Source organism: Megalops cyprinoides, chromosome 19, assembly GCF_013368585.1.
Source record: "Megalops cyprinoides isolate fMegCyp1 chromosome 19, fMegCyp1.pri, whole genome shotgun sequence".
In the NCBI taxonomy this organism is placed as follows: Eukaryota; Metazoa; Chordata; class Actinopteri; order Elopiformes; family Megalopidae; genus Megalops; species Megalops cyprinoides.
The window spans coordinates 11048564-11067828 of NC_050601.1; the positions used below are offsets into that span (position 1 = coordinate 11048564).

Below are 19265 nucleotides of genomic sequence, written 5' to 3' on the forward strand. Positions count from 1 at the left end.
GCTCACTGCCTCGTTCCCTCCCCCTATCGCCCCCCCCCCCCCCTTCCCACTCCGTCCCCTCCCCTCCCCTTCCTTCAGATCCTTCTCAGTGAGTCTTCATGCACATGTCCATTCTTGCATAATGTCATGCCCAGTCACCCCTCTGTTAACCCTTAAAATGCTGTTATAACATGCTGCACTGTTCAGCCGCTCACTCTATGTTCCATATTAACCTAACTCCTCGTTGTCACTGGCAACATGTGGTGCGGTCTTTGTAGACTGCACAGTGTGAGGATACTTTATAAACCCTCTGCTGCCTGGCATGAGCTTGTTGTGCTGTCTTGCTCCCCTCTACAATCACAGCTCTTGTCGTGGTGTTGAGACTTTGTGTACGCTCTGTATTAAAACTATCCACTGGACACTGACTCCAGTCGTGCTGTACTGTATTGAGTCTCCTCTACCTCTCTGCTCCTCTATCTGTCTCTGTCTTCTTCCTCTGCAGAGCGACACTTGAGCCATCACTCAATGCCCCCCATCCCTCATTCCATCTCTCTGTCGCCCCCTCAGTCCCCCCCCTCCCCATTCTACTGACCATGCATGTTCCAAAAACAGACCTCATTTTCATTTGATGCAACCCCCTTTACAGTTGTTGCCCAATTCCTCTGACCTACCCTTCATCTCTCCACCCAAGCTCCGCCCCACGTGTCCATATCTGACACACTCAACCAATGGACTGTGTACGTAGGGTGTGTCACCACCAATGGGCTACCTTGTGACTGTATAAAACCTTATCAGAATTAGTGCCAGTTTGCACTTTCTGTCAGTCCAGCACTCCTGTAGGAGGAGAAAGAAAGCGCAGTGAGAGGGGAGAGAGAAAGAGTGAGGGGGCTGTTTTTTTTTGTCCCAAACCCACACTTTGTAGAAAGTGCTGGGCAGAAGTTAACTTAATTGCTGAAAACAACAAAACAAAGCACGGATAGACAAATATAAGTATTCCTTTCTTTCTTTTCCTTGAAGTCTCCCCTGGTCCAAAAGGATGGAGAACGCACACACGAAAGAGCCGGCAGAATGCCTGTCCTATTTCTCGGTGAATGAAGCCACCGGCCTCAGCCCTGACCAGTTCAAGAAGAACCTGGACAAGTTTGGCTACAACGGTGAGAGAGGGATGGAGGGGGAAGTTGAGATGTAACCTGAACTACAGAAGGGCAAAGGGGTGCGGGGGGGGTAAAAAATATAGGGCATTGGCATGCGGTGCTGTTACTGTACAGCCTGGGAGAGAGAAATGAGGAAGCTGGCAGCAGAGTTGGGGGATTGGGCTGTGAACCAAAGCAATGTAAAAGAAGAATGGTGGTAGCATTGCAGCAGGTTTTAATATTTTGGTAGCTGGAGAAACCACTGAAAAGATGACATCCCGTGTGAAATGTACAGGGGGATTTGAGGAGGGCATGTGTCGGGGTGGAATGAGGGAGACATGAACAGTCAAGCAGTGGTGGAGAAGGGAAAGAGAAAGTAAGGGTCGAAAAGATACATTAGGGTGATAGACAAAAGTGGAAATCCTCAGGACTGCGGCTAAAGGTCTCATTGAAGGGGAGACTTAAGAAGAAGGAAAGCAAGCATGAGAGAAGCTTGAACTTTTAGTAAAGGAGAGAAAGAAAGTGGTTTATGAAGGTCTACCATAGTTTGCTGGAATGGTTATTTGACGGTGTTACCATTGTTAATCCTGAGATGTGTACCGCTTCCCTAACGATCTAAGGGTTATGTCACGGCTTGTGGAACCTCTGTATTCTTCATCATAATTCCTCTATAGCTGTTTGCGGCTGTACGATTGTATTCTGCTGTGTAGTGGTGTGAGAGATGAAGAAGTGGGGCTTGTCAGGAGAGAAGAGGAAAAAGGAGGGAGGAATGCCTGGATTACCTAGGGGGTATAAATAAGAGGAGGGTGTTTACGGCCTCCAACAGGAGTCAGTATGAGCCATCAAGGCTTAAGAAAGCAAAGAGTAAAGCATGGATGGAGTGGAGCGGGAATGGTAGATCTGTTGGCTGTCTCTTAGAATGAGTTATGAGTGAGAAGTATGAGGGAGACCAGGTGGGCTTGAGGAATTGTCAGGCAGACATGAAGTACGAGACAGAGGTTTATCAGCGATATCTGCAGCTTCTCTTTCTGGTGCATCAAGCAAACAAGAATATGTGCTTTGTCAGGATTAATTGAAAATTACATACAGTTTAAGCAGCAGTGTGTTTGGTTTTTGCAGGCTTGATTGCAGAGATTCTCACTATTTGTAATCACACATTTTGTTGAAAGCAGTAGGTCAATCAAGTTTGCTTGTCTTTTACTTTGGACAGCATGAAAGTTGAAGTCTGCCAATCTGGGATTAAAGCACTGGATGATTTTCAATAAATCACAGTGATAACCTTCATGCTTGTAATACGTGTGTCTTTTGTGTTCAGTATGGGCAAAATGATAATAACTAAAGCCTTGTGTAGAACATGGAACATTTTTACTTCTTAAGTATTTTATACCTCACAAGTATTGTGTAGACACAGTAAAAACTCTAGGAGTAGCCTGTGCTTTGTAGTGTCATATCAGTATTTCTATATGCATTTACAGGCAATATAATGAATGTAATTATTTTACACAGATGCCATTACAGGTTATTACAGTCAGGTCTTTAGCAGTATGGTTTCACATACCTGAGCACAATAGTAATATTACCACTATTATGAGTTTCAATGATAACAATCTGTTCAGTGTTATTAAATGGGTTTTTCATTGTGCTGATATTCTGTTCTTTTCTTTTTCTCCCTCTCTCTGATCCATGTACTCTCCCAGAGCTCCCAGCTGAAGAGGGTAAGTATTCACTCTTCCTGCATCGGGGTCCTTGAGAAAATGCCTTCTCTCTAATTCTCTATCCTCTCCTATGCCACTTTCATTCCTCTGGTCTCATACTAGGTCTTTCAAGCTTTCTTCAATTTCGCAAAATAATTCACAGAAAAACATGCTGTCCCGTCTTTAATGTTTGTCATGTTTCAGTAGGCAACAGCAGCTTCTCTTTCACTGTTGCCCAACGCATACACTAAGTTTGCCTCGCCAGTGACGTGATGCGCACACACAGACTCGCACAAACACTCTAGCATGCAGCGTGCCCATGTTTTCATCTGCAGACAGGCGGCATGGTGATGTAATATCAACCTGATGGATTTGTGCCATCGAGGACCGAGTCCAGAGGGCTCTGTGCCACAGTGCGCCCTCGGGCATGCACTCACATACACACGCGCACACACAAACACGCACACACAACTACGATGAACCTTTTTTTTAATCTCTTCTACCTCTCTCCTCTTCTCTTAGGGAAGTCTCTGTGGGAACTGGTTGCTGAGCAGTTTGAGGACCTGCTGGTCAGAATTCTGTTGCTGGCCGCCTGCATCTCATTTGTGAGTAGATGGAATATCACTGCAGCATCACTGTCAGCGTTATTATGAAATCAGAAACACATCATCCAGGGGGGTCTAGTTCAATACACATCTGATGTGTGCAGCTGTAGGATGATTTTCATTCCTTTAGGCCCTGTGCTTTCTGAGAAATTGAAGTTTTATCTCCAGTAACTTCTGAAATGACTTGAGAGGTAGGGTTTATGTTGGGAGATCCAGGATATAAATAAAAATAACTCTGTTTGAAGCCCATCTGCTCAATGAACAATGTGATGAAAGCCTTTTAACGTGATAGAAGCAGATGGTCTGCTCCTGGATTGATAGCTGAATATCTTTTTATGTCACCAACAAGTACAAAAGCGGGTGAAGTGTCAGACTTGGAAAGTAAAAGAGCTTCTTAACGATTCATTTGGGATTCAGAATAGACCAACATTTAAAGCTGCCTCTGTGGGATGATGTAATCCTTGAGTGTAACTGCCGAGCTTCAGTTTTCGGTGTCCCGGTTCCAGCAGCCTCAGGGTCTCATGGTTTGGGTCCAGCTTGAACTTTCAGCTGCTCCTCTGACCCCTTTCCTGTCATCCGTGCCAGCGAACACGAGGCGCCCACCGGTGACTTATGAGAGGCTGTCGTGATGACTTTCATAGTGAGGGGTCCGGTGGCACATGTGAGAGCCGGTGTAGGGTTCTCGGGGCACCGGCCGCGCTGCTCCTATGACACACTTGTTGACTTGGGAGCGAACAGCAGCTCTGTCACGGGAGCCGCCTGGCAGGAAGCTGGCAGCCAATCCGCTTCCTCGGCCTGACACTTAAGACGCCGGGGCCTCTCCTCCCGCGCGTGGTGTCTCTGATCACGTCACATCCAAGAAACACAGGCCCACCCTAGGGCCACCCCGTTAAAAGGGGATACAGTTTCATTGCTGTTGGCTTTCAAATTCCTGTTGTCTTATTTTTATTGGCACATCATATGATAGCTCTTGATGGCTTCACTCAGCGAGCTCCTTGTCGCTGTCTCTCTCTCTTTACATCTTTCCTTCTATCGTCACTCTCCCTACTTCTCATTTTTTGCTCGGGCTCCTCTTATCTGGTATGCTATTTGACATGTGTGAATATTTCTGCTCAACACAGAAACATGTACAAACGTTCTGTCACCTGATATGACTACTACTCATTTCTGACCATATTGTGCAACAATAAGGTGTAACGTAATTATATGCTGCAGGAGTATGAATGTGTTCACGCACTACACTACTGTATTTTGCAGTAGCGTATTAGCATTTTACTTCACCGGCACAGAAGAGCTTCTTTCCATGGCAACACTCTCACTCGACTCTCCTATTCCACTGTGGGAATAATTCAACATTAGTGTCATCTTAAACTTATCACCTGCTGCAGGAAAATTCATAGAAGTTGCAAAGTGTCACTTTACACTTTCATGTTTCGATCCACATGTATTTACAATACATGTTTATTTTTGGTTGCAGAAATAGATTTTTCTCTCTTTCTTCTCTTAAAAAAATTGGAGGTAAATTTAAGATGACACAGGGCCTCATGTTCTCCTCCAGGCTACCCTCTCTGCTGCTGGTGGTGTCTGTAGCTATACCAGTCTATAGTGTCCAGTCCTGTCACAATGCATATTAACCTCTCTCTCCCCCATTCCCCTCTCTAGCTCTCTCTCTTAAAATTTCTTTTGGGGAAGAGTCGGGGGGTGGACATGGGATATTAATTCCTACTCCCCCCCCCCTTTCTGTCCCAGGACAGCTGCCATTATGGCCTTAGAAGGAGAGGACTGGGGAGAGGGATAGGGAGAGGGCGAGAGGGGGAGAGGGTTTATTTTAAGAAAGTCTCAAGCCGGGCCGAGAAACTGTATCCTTCTGAAAAGGTCAGGGATGGAAGGAACGAGGGCCTTCCACTGAGAGAGGGGTAAAGGACAGAGGCAGAGATGGACAGGTAGTGTTAATATTGTGCAACAATAGTGCAATGTAATTATAGGTTTACGAGAGTGTTTCATTAGTATATGGCTGACATATGAGGATTGCAGAAGGGACAACAATGGATAAGAATAGTCCAGCTAATGTCTTCCAAAGTTACAAGTGCCGTGTTATGAGAGCTGTTGTGAAACTCTCAAGATTGGTGAACTAACTGATAAACAAAAAGAGGGGAAGATAGTTGGAAAAGAGGGAGAGGAAAGAAGAAAGGGTTAAGGGGGATGAGGACAGGAATGAGTGTAATCTTCTTTGGTGCGATGGCACCCTCTGTTCCCTTCCTTTATTTCTCCCGTCATCTGTTTTGGACTGACTGCAGTCAGAATGTGTGTCTCTGCTTCAGTGGACTAGCACTGAGTCTGTGTATGTGTAAACACTGTCACCTTCTTAAATAGAACAGTAATGAACAGCGCATGACCGTGCGCTCACACACCCGCGTACGCGCAAACGCGCAGCTAACTCTACATCATGCAGCGTATGCACGATGCTGTACACCCCCTTGTTTTTCGTCTTTATGAAAATAACCTGTGAAGCATTAAGATCCACAGGTCTGGGAGGTTCCAACAGGACATTGAACTTTGAACTTAAAGTTCACATCAGTGGCTAATCCAAAGGAATGTTTAAAGTTATGTAGGGAGCTATCTATTCTATGTGTATATATATTTTGTATGTGTGTGTGCTTATCCATAAAACTACCATTAATAAAAGAGTGCACTAACCTTTCCCCCAACTCACAGGTGCTGGCCTGGTTTGAGGAAGGTGAGGAGACAGTCACTGCCTTTGTGGAGCCCTTTGTTATCCTCCTTATCCTTATTGCTAATGCCGTGGTGGGAGTTTGGCAGGTAGGTGGAAACAGCCCACAGCAGCCGTGTTCCAATTACAGCACTGTCAAATAACCATGTTGTAACGAAGCAGAACAGCCATGGTGCTCTATAGGTTTTATTAACAGTAAGTACACCAGCGCAAGAGTGCTCATTTTACATAGGGGTCACAGGGCTCTCAACTAAAGCAGAGCAGCATAGTTGTATTACATTCGGCAGCCAAAGTGTAAGTACAGCAGAACACTCAGATTACAGCTGAGGTCCATTGTAAAAATGCAGAGGATTAGTCATGTCAGATTGGGGCCACATAAAAGAGTAGTGAAATAGTCATGTTAAAATAAGGGTCCACGTTGGCATTATAGTGAAAAAAGTCATGTTAAAATTTTTTAAAAGTCTTTTTTAAAAAGTGTAGCTAGTAAAATAGCCGTGGGAGGAGGGGTCCATGGCAAAAATGCAGAGGGGTAGTCATATTACAACATGAGTCTATAGTCAGTATACTTTGGTTGCCTGGAAACTATGCACACAGATTCACAAGAGTCCATGGGGCTGGGGGTGAAATATTTAACAAGGAGCATTAAATTCTTTAATTTTTTGCACTCAGGAGCGCAATGCTGAGAGCGCCATTGAGGCTCTGAAGGAGTACGAGCCTGAGATGGGCAAGGTTTACCGTGCTGACAGAAAGAGCGTCCAGAGAATCAAGGCCAGAGAGATCGTGCCCGGAGACATCGTGGAGGTTTCCGGTAAGAGATGAGCCGAGCTCCATTTTACACCCGGAGACCGCGACTGCTACATAGGAAGCAGTTCCTGTGAACATACGTCACTTCCTATTTACTGAGGTTCAGGCAGGCAAACTGAAAAGATGGGACAAAAAAAAAACAGAGACAGAAGGAGAGAAAAAATGAGGGGTACATCTTTGAAAGAGTGAGAATTATTGTTGGGGTGGGGGGGGGCACAGAGAAAAAGGGAGGGGAGAATGGAACCAGTGTCCTTGAGAAAGAGAGGGGGGTGAGACAGAGGAGCTGTTTCTCCATGTAAGGCAGTGGGTGGGGGGTGGGGGGTTAGACAGAGGGTGATTGAGAAGGTTGAGAAAACTTGCTGAGAGAAGGAAAAAAGAAAGCTTGGGTATAAATACACCCCAGCACCTGTCCCTCTCTCTCTCTTTTTCTCTCTCTCTCTTTCTCTTGCTCTCTGTCTCTCGCTCTCCCTCATATATCTGCATACACCTGTTGCACTCTATAGCAATGCTCCCCCCCCCCCCCCCACACACCCCCCCCAAGTCAGTCAGTGGATACCGTGTCAGTTTTCAGTTGCAGTGTTAATTTACGGCAGTCACTCGGCATGAATAGACTCTCACTCTCCCCTTTATTATACTAATACAACATGCAAGACTATTGTGGTGAAAATGCCTTTCAGTATTCAATCGATGACCCTCAAGATGCATGGTCTCCACCTCCCACAACTGCAAACGTAACTACTCTCTCTGTCTACTTCACCTTTTCAATTTTAGTATGAGCAGGAGTTAGTGTTCAGTTGTCTCAACTTTCAAACAATTAATCAATCTAAATTAAGTTAAATACATACGAATATGAAATACTCTTTTCATTCTTAGAAGCACAAACACCTCCAACAACTACTTTCGCAAGCAACTCCTAGAAGATAACTATCAAGAGTTGTCCAGTCCAGATCAGTAGCCAATGAACAGCCCAGTCAAATAAAATTAATTGAGAGGTGTCGGAATTCTACACTGCCCCATGCTGCCTCATACATCGTGTGTGTTTAATGTAAACATGCTGTAGCACGCTTTAGGTATGGTGAAGTGTGTATGCTATGACAGCTCTATCTCAGAGTCAGTGCTGATGTACTGTAAAGTTTGAGCAGTCACTGTACTTGGTGTGCACAATATAAACCTCCTCTTTCTGTCTGCGTTTCTCCCAGTTGGTGACAAAGTCCCCGCTGACATCAGAATCACTGCTATTCGATCCACAACCCTGCGTGTTGACCAGTCCATCCTCACTGGTGAGTCTTTTTCCTACGGCACTGTCTCAGACTCATGTCTGTGACTCAGTGCTTCTTTCTTCCTATTTTCTTGTAACATCAGTCTTCCATTCTGTGAGTGTGCTGTTATCATGTAGCTCTACACTGCTTTGGAAGGGTTTTTTTTGGATATAGGCACAGATTTTTTTTCAGATAAACCAGGCTGATTTCACTTCATGTAACATGCCAACTTGCTTTAAATAACATTCGCATTTATTACTCAGTATTTACTGAAATTGGGACATTAACCGGGTTCATCTGTCTTAATATATGTATTAATATATCTCAAATTCTTTTCAATGATGGCATTCAGCATATGGTATCCATGAACAGGACACAATGAGGAACAATGAGTGTGTTCTGGCAGTGAGTGTCAAGTAATGATCAGTAAACGTGTGTGTGTGGGTGCACGCCCAGCTTGTGTGTGGGCAACCGCCTCATTCTCTGATCAATTCTGACAGGTGAGTCCGTCAGTGTGATCAAGCACACCGATGCCGTCCCTGACCCCAGAGCTGTCAACCAGGACAAGAAGAACATGCTCTTCTCTGTGAGTGTCTCCCCATCCCTTCATATCCTCCCTTCTTAAACTGGCCCATAGTTGGCTGTGTTAACCACCCTCATATTTTCATATTATCATTAGTTGTCTCCATGCCATCTCCTCACCACTCTGCTTATTAACTTGTACTCTCAGTGTTAATGCAGTGCCCCAGTGTCAAGTCTGTCTGTGTGCCTGGTTTGTTAACGCCCACCTTCCCCACAGGGCACCAACATCGCCGCGGGCAAGGCCATCGGCGTAGCTGTGGCAACCGGCGTCTCCACCGAGATCGGCAAGATCCGCGACCAGATGGCCGCCACCGAGCAGGAGAAGACTCCCCTGCAGCAGAAGCTGGACGAGTTCGGCGAGCAGCTGTCCAAGGTGATCTCCCTCATCTGCGTCGCCGTGTGGGCGATCAACATCGGCCACTTCAACGACCCCGTCCACGGCGGCTCCTGGATCCGTGGTGCTGTCTACTACTTCAAGATCGCCGTGGCCCTGGCTGTGGCTGCCATCCCTGAGGGTACGGCTCCTGGTCGCGGAGCATGGGGAGGGGACTGGAGGGCCAACTGTCTGTCTGTGGGCGTGGCGTGCATCTTTCAGCCTGTCGCTCTCTCTGCTAGAAATTTATTTATAATGTTTTAACTCCTCTGCCTCTCTAACTGTTAGAAATCTATTGATAATCATTTAACCCCTCGGTCTTTCTCTCTGCTAGGATAAGTGTGTGTTACGTATTAACTCCTCTGTATCTTTCTCTGGTAGAAATTTATTTATAATGTACTAACTCCTCTGCATCTCTCATTGTTAGAAATGTATTGATAATGTATTAACCCCTTTGTCCCTCTTTCTCTGTGTCCCGCAGGTCTGCCCGCTGTCATCACCACTTGCCTGGCCCTGGGTACCCGCCGTATGGCCAAGAAGAACGCCATTGTCAGAAGTCTGCCCTCTGTGGAGACCCTGGGCTGCACCTCCGTCATCTGCTCCGACAAGACCGGCACCCTCACCACCAACCAGATGTGTGTGACCAAGGTGAGGAATTGTCCCCGGCTGAAAATAACGGATTGGTTAATGCTACAATTTGGGATGATAATTGACTTTTTGCTTCTCTCTACTTCCAGATGTTCATCATTGAGAAAGTGGAGGACGACCATGTCACCCTGGATGAGTTCAACGTCTCTGGCTCCAAGTACACCCCTGAGGGAGAAGTGTGAGTACAGCCTGCGTGGGACCCGGTCACACACAGCTCCCACCATGCTGATCTCAGCTGCCACCACAGGGAGGCGCTAATGGGTCAAATCAGCATGATACTGAAAAACAAGAATGCACAATTCATTTGCTGTGTTGACTGTAACCTCTCATCTGTAATTTGCAGTTTTAATTTAATTACATTGGATTTTAAGTGATGGGTCATGAATAGGGCTTTATTATTTTTTTAAATTTTATTGTGCATACCTCTAGCCAGGACAAATATGCCAGCATGTCAGTGTTGAGGGGACCAGGAAGCATGTGGTGATGTGTCTTTCTTTCCCATAGTTCCAAGGGTGGTGCTCCAGTTAAGTGTGGTCAGTATGATGGTCTGGTTGAGCTGGCCACTATCTGCGCCTTGTGCAATGACTCCTCTCTGGACTACAACGAGGTGAGCCTCCACTTCAATCACTGTGTCCACGCATCTTCACGTCTTCTACCTTTGTCTGTATTTTCACACTTTCCACCTGACCCCCATTTGTTTCTCTCTCTCTCTATAAATTAAGTAGGGAGTTACATATTATCCTTTGGGATTAATAGAGCATGTAGGTGTTATCATTGTATGGAGACAAAAACATTTCCCTCTCCTTCTTGGTTCACCCCTCTACCATGCTTAGACCCCTGTCTTTCCCTGTGCGCTGCTCTCTTACTCTCTGGGTGTCTGTCCCTCTCTCCTCCTCAGTCTAAGGGCATCTATGAGAAGGTGGGTGAGGCCACTGAGACCGCCCTGTGCTGTCTGGTGGAGAAGATGAATGTGTTCAACACAGAGGTGCGCGGCCTGTCCAAGGTTGAGAGGGCCAACACCTGCTGCTCTGTGAGTACCTCCAGCCTTCTGAAGCTCTGTCCACAGCTCCACAGGTCCCATGCCCTTCTCTAAATCGCCAATTTCAGAGTACCTTCATTACATTACATTATATTACATGCAATGTAAGTAGCAGCAGACACTCTTATCTAGAGTGACTTCCAGCACAAAAGAACATAAGTGTATTCACTCAAGTGCCACACCAAGCTAACACCTACAGACCAGTGAGTATGAGCATAACACCATTCAAGCCCTACCACAAGTTAACTTGGTACGTGGCCTTTTCTTCTGAGAAGTCGAACCCTTTTTTATAAACACGTCTGTCCTCCAGACATTCACCCGCAGTCCTTTATGTGCAGATACTGTGTGTCACAATGCAGAGGGCACATGCACAGCAGGCTCCATATGTAACAGTGAAATACTGGCCATGCAACTACACAACACTTCATTCCACTACAGTGCACTGCCCAAAGTGTGATGCAACTTTACACCTGTTGTGTTGCACCGTTTACCTCCTGTTGTATTACACAGCAATATCAGTGTGCCAGCGTTCTGCAGCTCTCGTATGATGCCAAACTCTCTCTGCCAATCACAGGTCATCAAGCAGCTGATGAAGAAGGAATTCACCCTGGAGTTCTCCCGTGACAGGAAGTCCATGTCTGTCTACTGCTCCCCCGCTAAGGCATCCAAGGCTCCCGTTGGCAACAAGATGTTCGTCAAGGTAACCCTGGGCTTGGACCCCCTCTGTCTGTCTGTCCATCTGTCTTCATTTATGTTTACGTCTATATGCATGCAACATGCCTACAGGCTGATTATATCCTGCTCAGTATTCTCCGTTTGATTGTGTGGTCCATTGAGGGGTCATTTCAACAAATATGCTGCTGAATGCAAGACACCAATTTTTATCATATTAGCATCCTAGTCATCATGTATAAAAAAGCAGGCAAAAGTAAACCTGCAACGCAAACCTTTTCTTTTAACCTGAGTGAGACTGTTATCCAATTATAACTATGGACCAGAGCTGACATATACATCAAAACAAGAAATACTATAGTTTTAAAAGTATTTTGTCAATCACGGCTTCATGAGGTTGTGATGCAGAGCGCACCATTCTACACACTGTTGGTCCCTTTTCTCTCAGTTTGAGGAATAAATCCGGCTTTAACCACTCTTCTCCTCTCCTCTCAGGGTGCCCCAGAGGGCGTGATTGACAGATGCGCCTACGTCCGCGTTGGCACCACCCGCGTGCCCCTCACCGGCCCAGTCAAGGACAAGATCATGGCCGTCATCAAGGAGTGGGGTACCGGCAAGGACACCCTGCGCTGCCTGGCCCTGGCCACCCGCGACAACCCCCTGAAGCAGGAGGAGATGAACCTGGAGGACTCCACAAAGTTCGCTGAATACGAGGTGAGGGAAAGCCGAGGAGAGAAAGGGGAGGGAAGGAGAGATGGAAGAGGAGAACAAGAGCAGAGGAGAGTGTGTGAGGAAGAGATTCAAGGAGAGATGGAGGAGACAGGCAGGAAGGTTGAGCAAAACACAGGCTGAAGGGCAGAAAGGTAGAAAAAGCAGAGAGTATTTTCTGCCAATGGGAAATGAGAAAGGGTTGAGAGGATGGCTTGCCATCAATTAACTTGTGCAGATCCTTTGGAATAATGCATTTATAACTGTAATGCAAGCAAAATGTCTAAGGGAAGGAGACAGTGAGGCAGAGGGAGCCAGAGAGCTGAAAGAGAGGAAGAGTGACTGCAGCATTTGAATAACAGAACAACGGGAAGACAATGAATGTTGGTCATTGTGTATATATTGTGAGTAACACCACCTCCCTTTCTCTGGCCACAGACTGACCTGACCTTCGTTGGCTGCGTTGGTATGCTGGATCCCCCCCGCAAGGAGGTCATGGGCTCCATTGAGCTGTGCAGGGCTGCCGGCATCCGCGTCATCATGATCACTGGTCAGTGCGCCTGTTTCTCCCTCTGTCATCTTCTGTTTGTCTGTCCTGTCATCACCCCCCCCCCCCTCCCTCCTTGCCTCACTCCCTCAAACCCCTGCAGTGTAATATAGTGGTAAGGAGCCGGGTTTGTAACCAAAAGGTTGCTGGTTCGATCCCCTGCTGGGGTACCGCTGCTGTACCCTTGGGCAAGATACTTAGCCCAAAATTGCCTCAGTAAATATTCTGCTGTATAAATCAATAACTTGTAAAAACTGCAAAATATGTAAATAGCTCTGGATAAGAGCATCTGCTAAGTGACTATAATCTAATCTAAAATTCTGTTTGCTGTGACATCTGTGAAGATGCCATTAGTTGGGTACTGCTCTCAGCCCCTGCGAGTATGTGTGTGCAAAGCTGTACCCGCCTCTCTGTGAACGAGCTGCCCTCACACATCACCCTCTGCCTGCTGCTTAGGTGACAACAAGGGCACAGCCGTGGCTATCTGCCGTCGCATTGGCATCTTCGGAGAGGACGAGGACGTGACTGGCCGTGCCTTCACTGGCCGTGAGTTTGATGACCTGCCCCAAGGCGAGCAGAGGGAGGCCGTGCGCAAGGCCTGCTGCTACGCCCGTGTGGAGCCCTCCCACAAGAGCAAGATTGTGGAATACCTGCAGAGCTTCGATGAGATCACTGCCATGGTGAGGGGGATCTCTGTCTTTCATGGCTACACCACCAGTGTAAAGCGTACCAGCACACAACCACTATCTGTACACAGTAAACTCCACTTATAAATGAGCTCTAATTGTATTTTTGTAATGTTTCATTATTTGTCATAATGCATAAATAAATAAATAATGAATAATGAATTAAACTGGCTACCACCAAAAATGATCTGAAACCTCATCCCAGAATCCAATCAGGTCACAGAAAGGCATGGATTCAGTGGCTGGCCTGGGGTCTCAGTCCAACAGTTTCAAAGCAGACATTTAATGATTAAAGATGTGTACTGACATGCCAGGTCTAAGGCTGTGTATCCAGATGATAATCATAATATGCTTTTTTGTGTTGGCTTGCTATGAGCATTCACACTTAATGTGCTGCAGTGAGTCTCCTACATCATGTTGTCCGTTCCGTCACCCTTTGCCTATATCTCCACTCTCCCCTTGCCCAGACCGGTGATGGTGTGAATGATGCCCCCGCCTTGAAGAAAGCCGAGATTGGCATTGCCATGGGCTCTGGCACGGCCGTTGCCAAGTCCGCTTCTGAGATGGTCCTGGCTGACGACAACTTCTCTTCCATTGTGGCTGCTGTAGAGGAGGGCAGAGCCATCTACAACAACATGAAGCAGTTTATCCGCTACCTCATCTCCTCCAACGTCGGAGAGGTCGTCTGGTGAGCGCCGGTCTGCCCGTCTGTTTGTCTGTCTGTTCACCTAAACACAGAGCGCTCCACTCTGAGTGCTACTGGGGAAGTACTGTAATATTTGCTCTGTCCGGTGAATACAGCTTTGCTAACTTGTTCAAACCCTTTCCCCTCTCTCAGTATCTTCCTGACCGCTGCCCTGGGTCTGCCTGAGGCCCTGATCCCCGTCCAGCTGCTGTGGGTGAACCTGGTCACAGACGGTCTGCCCGCCACCGCCCTGGGCTTCAACCCCCCCGACCTGGACATCATGGGCAAGGCTCCCCGCTCCCCCAAGGAGCCCCTCATCTCCGGCTGGCTGTTCTTCAGATACCTGGCAATTGGAGGTGGGTACCTGTCAGCCTGACGGTCTCCGGCTGTAAGTTGCTTTTGCCAGAAGAGGTGACAGTGTAGCATAGTGGTAAGGAGCAGGACTCATAACTGAAATTTCGATTCCATGCTGGGACACTGCTGCTGTACCTTTGGGCAAGGTTCTTAACCTAGAATTGCCTCAGTAAATATACAATTGCCCCAGTAAATATGCAGTTATATAAATGGATAACGTAAAATTGTAACCTATGTAAGTTGCTCTGGATAAGAGCGCCTGCTAAACGCCAATAATGTTATGTAATGTAATGTAATGCCATTGTAATGCCTTTGCCCCTCCCTGTGCCCCCAGGCTACGTCGGTGCCGCCACAGTCGCTGCTGCCGGCTGGTGGTTCTTGTATGCTGATGATGGTCCCATGGTGTCTTACCACCAGCTGGTGAGCCGCCAAACCAACACGTTCACAGCCTAGTGCCTTTCGGCAGTTAGCTTTCAATGCCTTACTGCTGAGAGAAGCTGCCACTCACCAGTGGCTTTTCACACTTTATCCACTCGCCACAGCTTAATACAGTGTAACCACCCAATTGTCATACTACATGAATTATGTAGGTATACTGTAACTGCAATACATATAGTAATTGTGTGGTGTGCAGCAGTGTAGCACAGTGGTAAGGAACAGGGCTTGTAACCAAAAGGTTGCTGGGGCACTGCTGTTGTTCCCTTGGGCCAGGTACTTAAGCCACAGTTGCCTCAGTTAATATCCAGCTGTATAAATGGATAACATGTAAAAACTGTAACCTATGTAAGTTGCTCTGGATAAGAGCATTTGCTAAATGCCAATAATGTAATGTAATGTAATGTAATGTAAATGTTGTAAATGTATTGCCAACCTTTACTAATGTGTGAAAACCACAGAAGTTACAGATTCTTCTTGTATTGAATATGCATGTGTGGTCGTATTTGAGGGGCCCACCAGTGTCAATCACCATGATCTGTGACCCATCTGCGTCACTTAAGCGTCCTGTGCAGCTTGCAGGGTTGCTCACCCCCTCCTTTTGTGTCTCCCTTTCAGTCTCACTTCATGCAGTGCCATGACGAGAATGAAGACTTCACTGGCATCGACTGCGAGGTGTTCGAGGCTGCCCCACCAATGACCATGGCCCTGTCTGTGCTGGTCACCATCGAGATGTGCAACGCCCTCAACAGGTTAGACCACAACACAGAGCCCGTGCGACTCTGGTTCCCGATCATCACATCTCATCGATGAGCTACTGTTAGGACATTGGAGAAGTGGTCCTGAATAAGAGAAGCTGTAATCCTCATTCCATTTATAATGCACTCCTGGCGTTGTGGTACCCTTCCCTCAGTGCACTGTAAGTCCTGGTCCAGGCACGGCATATGCTAACAGGTATCCCATCTCTCCCTCAGCTTGTCTGAGAACCAGTCTCTGGTGCGCATGCCTCCCTGGAGCAACGGCTGGCTGCTGGGAGCCATGGGCCTCTCCATGTCCCTCCACTTCATGATCATCTACGTCGACCCCCTGCCCGTGAGTTCACTCACCCACCCCCCCCCCCCCCCCCACCCCCACTCCTCCTCCTGTCCACATCAACACCCTTCGGTCTCTTTGCCCTGCTCGCTCCCTTTATCTCCGTCTCAGTACCTTTGGTCACTGCTTCTCTTGTTCTGTAAAGCTGCCTCTTCATGGCGCGAGCGTCACTGTCCTGCAGTTTCCATCCAGACTCTGCTCAGCTAATCTGCGCCAAACACAGTGGCTTTTAATTCAGTTAAGATCATACAGTGTGAAATTTGATCACTTTCAGAATCACACAAGTTTCAAAAAACCGTTTCCTCAAATATTCATAAGGTGTGATTACTGTACTACTCAAACCTTACACATAGATTGACTTTCATTGTATCACAGAGTACAGCAGTCTGTGAAGATGATATCCTGTATTGGCCCTCTTTGTGTGTCTGTATTTATGTACTGTAGCATACAGTGCCACTTAATTTCTCCCATATTAACCATCTCTCTTCCATATTCCCTAGATGATCTTCAAGCTGACTCACCTGACGACCACTCAGTGGATAGTGGTACTGAAGCTGTCTTTCCCCGTCATCCTGATTGATGAGGTGTTGAAGTTCGTTGCTCGCAACTACCTGGATGGTAAGAATGAAACCCCTGCACACCTGCAACCACCTGAGAACACAACCACACACACCTGTGTATACACCCAGCAGCCAGTACATTTTCTGTATGAGATTAAATAGATCAAATGCTCTAGAACTAGCATCGGTTTATCAATTTACACTGTTGACCATTACTGGAGAGGGAAGCCTGTTTTCATCTGATGATATATGCGCTCAGGAGTCTATCCTGTCCACACACTGCATACTTATATTACAGACACATGCACAAATGCACTACCAGTCATACACACATACAAATACACACACATTCTCAAACTATTTCTCCCTCTGCTTTAAACAGGCACACATCAGTCTCTAATTTCAATATTTAGCAATGTATTCATGAAAAAAAATCATTTTACGTAAACAGTGGGCACTTCTTAGGAATTGTTCTCTAATCTTCCTTTTAATCATTTTTTGAAGTTGTCCCTGTAATATTTGTTGCGTCTCTCCTAATTTAATGTTAATGGCATACATTTTCCTTTACTGAAGTCAGTAAATGTATCTCCCTTTTAACTGTGTTAATGAAAGATTTTTTTGTGACGATTTTTATGCACCTCTCTCCCCTCCCTTTCTCACTCCCTCCCTGTCTAGCCCTTATATCAATCTAACTTTCCTGAATCCCTCTTCCTTCCTCCCAATACCTCTCTGCACATCCACTCCCTTCTCCCACACTTCCTCTCCCAGTCCTTCACTCCTTGGGCACTCCCAACCCCTCCCTCCTCCTCACTCACTCACTATTTTATTCCATTCCAGCCTAATCCTGTTTCCCTTCCTCCATTTTCCCGTAACAAAGCAAGGTACCACACCAATTCTGTCTGTCTCTGTCTATTGTCTGGTGTGTAGAATTACTGTAAATGTCTGCCACTGTGAATGTGGGTGAGTTTGCTGTTTCTGTACTGTATGTTAGAGTGACTGCTGTACTTTGTCCCTCCCGAAGGTTGTATGTATCTCGGTTTCTGTCCATCCCTCTCACTGATATTAACTAATATCAGACTTTTGGGACAGTGTTCATCTGTTGGTCTGTTACTGTTATATTGCATCATGTTGTGCTTTATTGCCTCTTTCTGCTATACTTTAGAGGTCTGAGGTAGACCATAGCATGGTATTAATATTGAAGTCATTCAATGAATCAACTAAATATACATATAGTTGAGTCTGATAGTAGTGTGGGGAGTGATTGGAGAAATTTATTAAATGTTGGTCTGGATGAACATTTCAATTGTTTTATGATTTATTAAATTGGACATTGACAAATGACTAACAATGGTTACATTAGTAAAATTCTAATTGTTGTTATAGTGCTAACAATATAATACAACATTCTGTTTGTAACGATACTACTACTCACCTGTAGAGAAGTTGTGATAGTAATAAAATAGTAGCGGGCTGACACCACTAACTCGAGATCTAACAGCACTGAACAGCATCTTTCCGAGTCTGACTTTGTTTCTTTCTTTCCTTCTGGTACAGAGAGAGATGAGAATCTAGTGGCGAAGAAATGGGAATGAAAGACAGAGGAGGAGGAAAAAAAAGAGGGATGAATGAGGCCCTCCAGAGAGCGAGAGCCCAGTCAGTCACTAGAAGAGCAGGGAATATGACAACTTGAACATCCAGAACAAACAACGCAAAATCCATCTAAAAAAGATAAAAACTTTCAAAAAAAGACAAAAACAAAAAAAAGACAACTTCTGTATATGAAATAAGATGAAGTTAATATATAGGTGAATCTTATAAACACTATATTCTAATAATGACAATTCTATTCTTAAAAAGTAAAACTATCTGTTAAAGAGAAATCACGTGTGGTGTCTTTTTTTTCAGGTGGGAGGACATTTCAATTTTATTTTCTCGTTTTTTTCTTGATTTTTTTTCCCCTTGTTGTTCTCTTGTTGGTTCTTCTTTATCTTCTTTCAAATATACTATTTCCCTGTTTCACTGAACACCCTTTTCTCCACTTTTCTACTTCCATCTTGGTTTTTCATTCTGGCGCTCTTTCTCAAGCCACCCTCCTTCTTCCTGTCCTATCCATTGCCTTGTTTGTTCTCACACTCAGTTGGAACTCCTGTTTATAAAGGGCATCCGTTTGATTTAAGGACAGCTTATGGTCAACTGAAAGTAGGCCATCAGCTCACGACACACAGTAGTGGGCATGCACGAATATCATGTGTCTTTAAATATCAACAATATTATTGCAGACCAGTCTTCTGCGTTTTTTTCTGTCATCCTGCACATGGCTCTGATGTTAGACATTTTTAATTCATCTCCTTTTCATTTCACCAAACCCCCGAATCAAAAGGAATGACAAAAGAAAATTAAATGTAAATATGTTTAATGTACACAAGGACCATATGCCAAATTCACATTCATGTATATATTTTTAGCTTTCTGAGCCTTTGTCAATAAGACAATGAAAAAGACAGAAAGACACACACACATTAGATACAGAAAACAAATGCACCAGAACCTCTGACAATCACTTCATCTTATAAAAGAATATTTGGAACTGTATGGAAGCCAGGGATGGGTTCTTACTCAACCTAATTTAGTTCATTTCCATATTAATCTCAGCCTCGATTCACTCTGTGTAACAAATTA

The 19265-nt window shown here is 45.6% G+C and overlaps 1 protein-coding gene across 2 annotated transcripts; it reads left to right on the top strand.

The window, feature by feature from the left end:
• The first annotated feature begins 1015 nt into the window (after positions 1-1015).
• LOC118794299 (sarcoplasmic/endoplasmic reticulum calcium ATPase 1-like) lies at positions 1016-18466 on the top strand. 2 transcript variants are annotated; one of them, XM_036552527.1, is made up of 24 exons: positions 1016-1133; positions 2810-2827; positions 3329-3411; positions 6127-6231; positions 6812-6950; positions 8146-8226; positions 8706-8791; positions 9005-9302; positions 9642-9808; positions 9898-9986; positions 10313-10415; positions 10707-10838; positions 11422-11547; positions 12015-12233; positions 12666-12777; positions 13231-13454; positions 13928-14148; positions 14299-14501; positions 14834-14919; positions 15553-15686; positions 15909-16026; positions 16527-16644; positions 17424-17467; positions 18141-18194. In XM_036552527.1, exons 1-23 carry the CDS (start codon positions 1016-1018, stop codon positions 17426-17428), a joined length of 2985 nt encoding a protein of 994 aa, XP_036408420.1. In that variant the 3' UTR covers positions 17429-17467; positions 18141-18194. The 2 variants fall into 2 exon arrangements, with proteins under 2 accessions (XP_036408420.1, XP_036408419.1); XM_036552526.1 differs by lacking the exon at positions 17424-17467 and having other exon boundaries at positions 18141-18466.
• The last annotated feature ends 799 nt before the right edge of the window (positions 18467-19265 follow it).